The sequence below is a fragment of the Penaeus monodon genome, chromosome 19 (assembly GCF_015228065.2).
Source record: "Penaeus monodon isolate SGIC_2016 chromosome 19, NSTDA_Pmon_1, whole genome shotgun sequence".
Taxonomy (NCBI): Eukaryota; Metazoa; Arthropoda; class Malacostraca; order Decapoda; family Penaeidae; genus Penaeus; species Penaeus monodon.
This window is the reverse complement of record NC_051404.1, coordinates 4,649,097-4,650,910: the sequence shown is the minus strand read 5'-3', so window position 1 is coordinate 4,650,910 and position 1,814 is coordinate 4,649,097. Positions and strand designations below refer to the sequence as shown.

The following is a 1,814-nucleotide window of genomic DNA, read 5'->3' as shown; positions in this document are numbered from 1 at the left end:
GATAACAAATACTTACATTTTCACATTTCATTTGAACTTAAATCATTGTGCTCTCTCAGTTTATGTGATATACTCTGACAGTTTGTTTTATTTGTTTTGCTTTAGAGCTGGATTATATAAGTATTGATATTTACAATTGACTTAGAAATAGAAGTTTGTAAAAAAGAAAAATCTCTCACTGATTTTTGTATCTGTAAGTGAAGTCTTGATGTATTTTGAGATAAATATCTATCTTATAGAAGGCCTGGAACTCGTTGGCATTTTCTTGTCAGACCCTGAAGGATTTAAAATGTGACATTGCTCGGATAAAATTGATATTGATTATTCAATTATATTAAGATTTTTCAACATTACTTGACAAGTATGTTGGCTTGCTGTAGATACAAATCCTGACACATGAATTTTTTAAAAATTCCATAGTATTTTTTAGTTTTTGCCTGTCACAGGCTCATATCACAGTAGAGAGACTTCATAGATGAATGGGAAGAATATGCTGTGTATTCACTTTTATATGAAGTAGATATATGAAAGTCCAAAGAAATGGTAGAGTAACAAAGAGGTCACATAAACTTATCATCCCAAAGGGTTTGATATACACTGATGCTCAAAGTCATAAGAATATATTTCTGGTGTTTATCTCAACAGAAGACCACACTTAAGTCATGGTAATTAATGTACACTTAAAGTTCTCCCAAGAATTTAGTACTAACCCCAAGAAGGACAAATACCAGTGATCATGAAAGCAGAAACTCATGAGCAAGTGGGCATTTTGCTCCATGTGAACATGGAACGTCCTTACAACAAGGTTTTCTTGTGTTTTGGAGATGTGTGTAAGCACTCCTGAGACCAGTGACTGAAAGAGAGAGAAAAATAAAACACTAACTCTGTCTGAGTCCCAGAAAGTTTTAGATTTCATAATCAATACAGTAAGCATGCAAACCTTATAATGCCTTGACATTAAAATATATATCTTTTAAGGATCTGTGTAGACATAAGCTCTTTCTCAAGAGAATGAAAACACGTGGTGGTGAGAAGTGTTGTTTCGTCCGCAGGTGAGGATGGTGCCATGACTTCCCACGGAGCGGACAGCCATGAGTCGACCCTGGATATGACTGATGTGATGGACATCAGTTGTGATCCTCCAGGGCCATCCTCTGTTCGTGCTATGTCCTCGGCCTCCCCAGCCATGTCTCGTGTATCCTCAAGGCCATCTTCTCATGTTGGGGAAGAAGTGCAGGCTGTTACCACACGCCTGCATCAGGTGGCTGTCACACACCCTGATTCCCTGAGGTCCTCTCCTCTGAATCAGAGAACATCCAGTCTTGAGGACAGTAGAGCTCTGACATCATCAGCAGAAGAGCTCAGTTCAACACTGGTTTCAAATTTTAAGGTTGATGATCCTTCAGATTCGGTGTGGGTACCCATTGACCGCCCTCCTATGAGGTCAGTCAGCCAAAGTCCAGAATTCATTCAGGTGAGAAGAAAACCAGAAGAGCCTGTAGTAAAAAGAACAACACCCACACCAAAGTCAAGTGGAAAGATGGTGACCTCATACACTAAACAGGCAGATAATAAGGAATCAGTTGTCTTTGTCACTGAGGATGACCTCTATAAAAAAGAAAGTATGTCTTCATCCTCTAAGTCCTCCTCCTTGCCTGACAACGAGCCTAGTTCATTAGGTGACAGCATGTCCTCCTCAAAGAACTCTGGAAAGTCAGTTGATGATGGAAAATCGTCCAGCAGCTCTTCACTTTCCAGCAGCAAGAAAGGCAGTGTTCATGTTAAGTCTGAGAAGAAAATTCCTGATTTAATTC

General features: G+C 39.2%; 1 protein-coding gene across 1 annotated transcript in view; it reads left to right on the top strand.

Annotated features, from left to right (window-relative positions):
* LOC119584996 (breast carcinoma-amplified sequence 3 homolog) overlaps window positions 1-1,814 on the top strand; it is a gene marked incomplete in the record, with an annotated part of 31,901 nt that overhangs the window by 28,346 nt on the left and 1,741 nt on the right. The window contains 1 exon segment of the mRNA XM_037933606.1: window positions 1,053-1,814. Coding sequence (XP_037789534.1) covers window positions 1,053-1,814 — 762 coding nt within the window.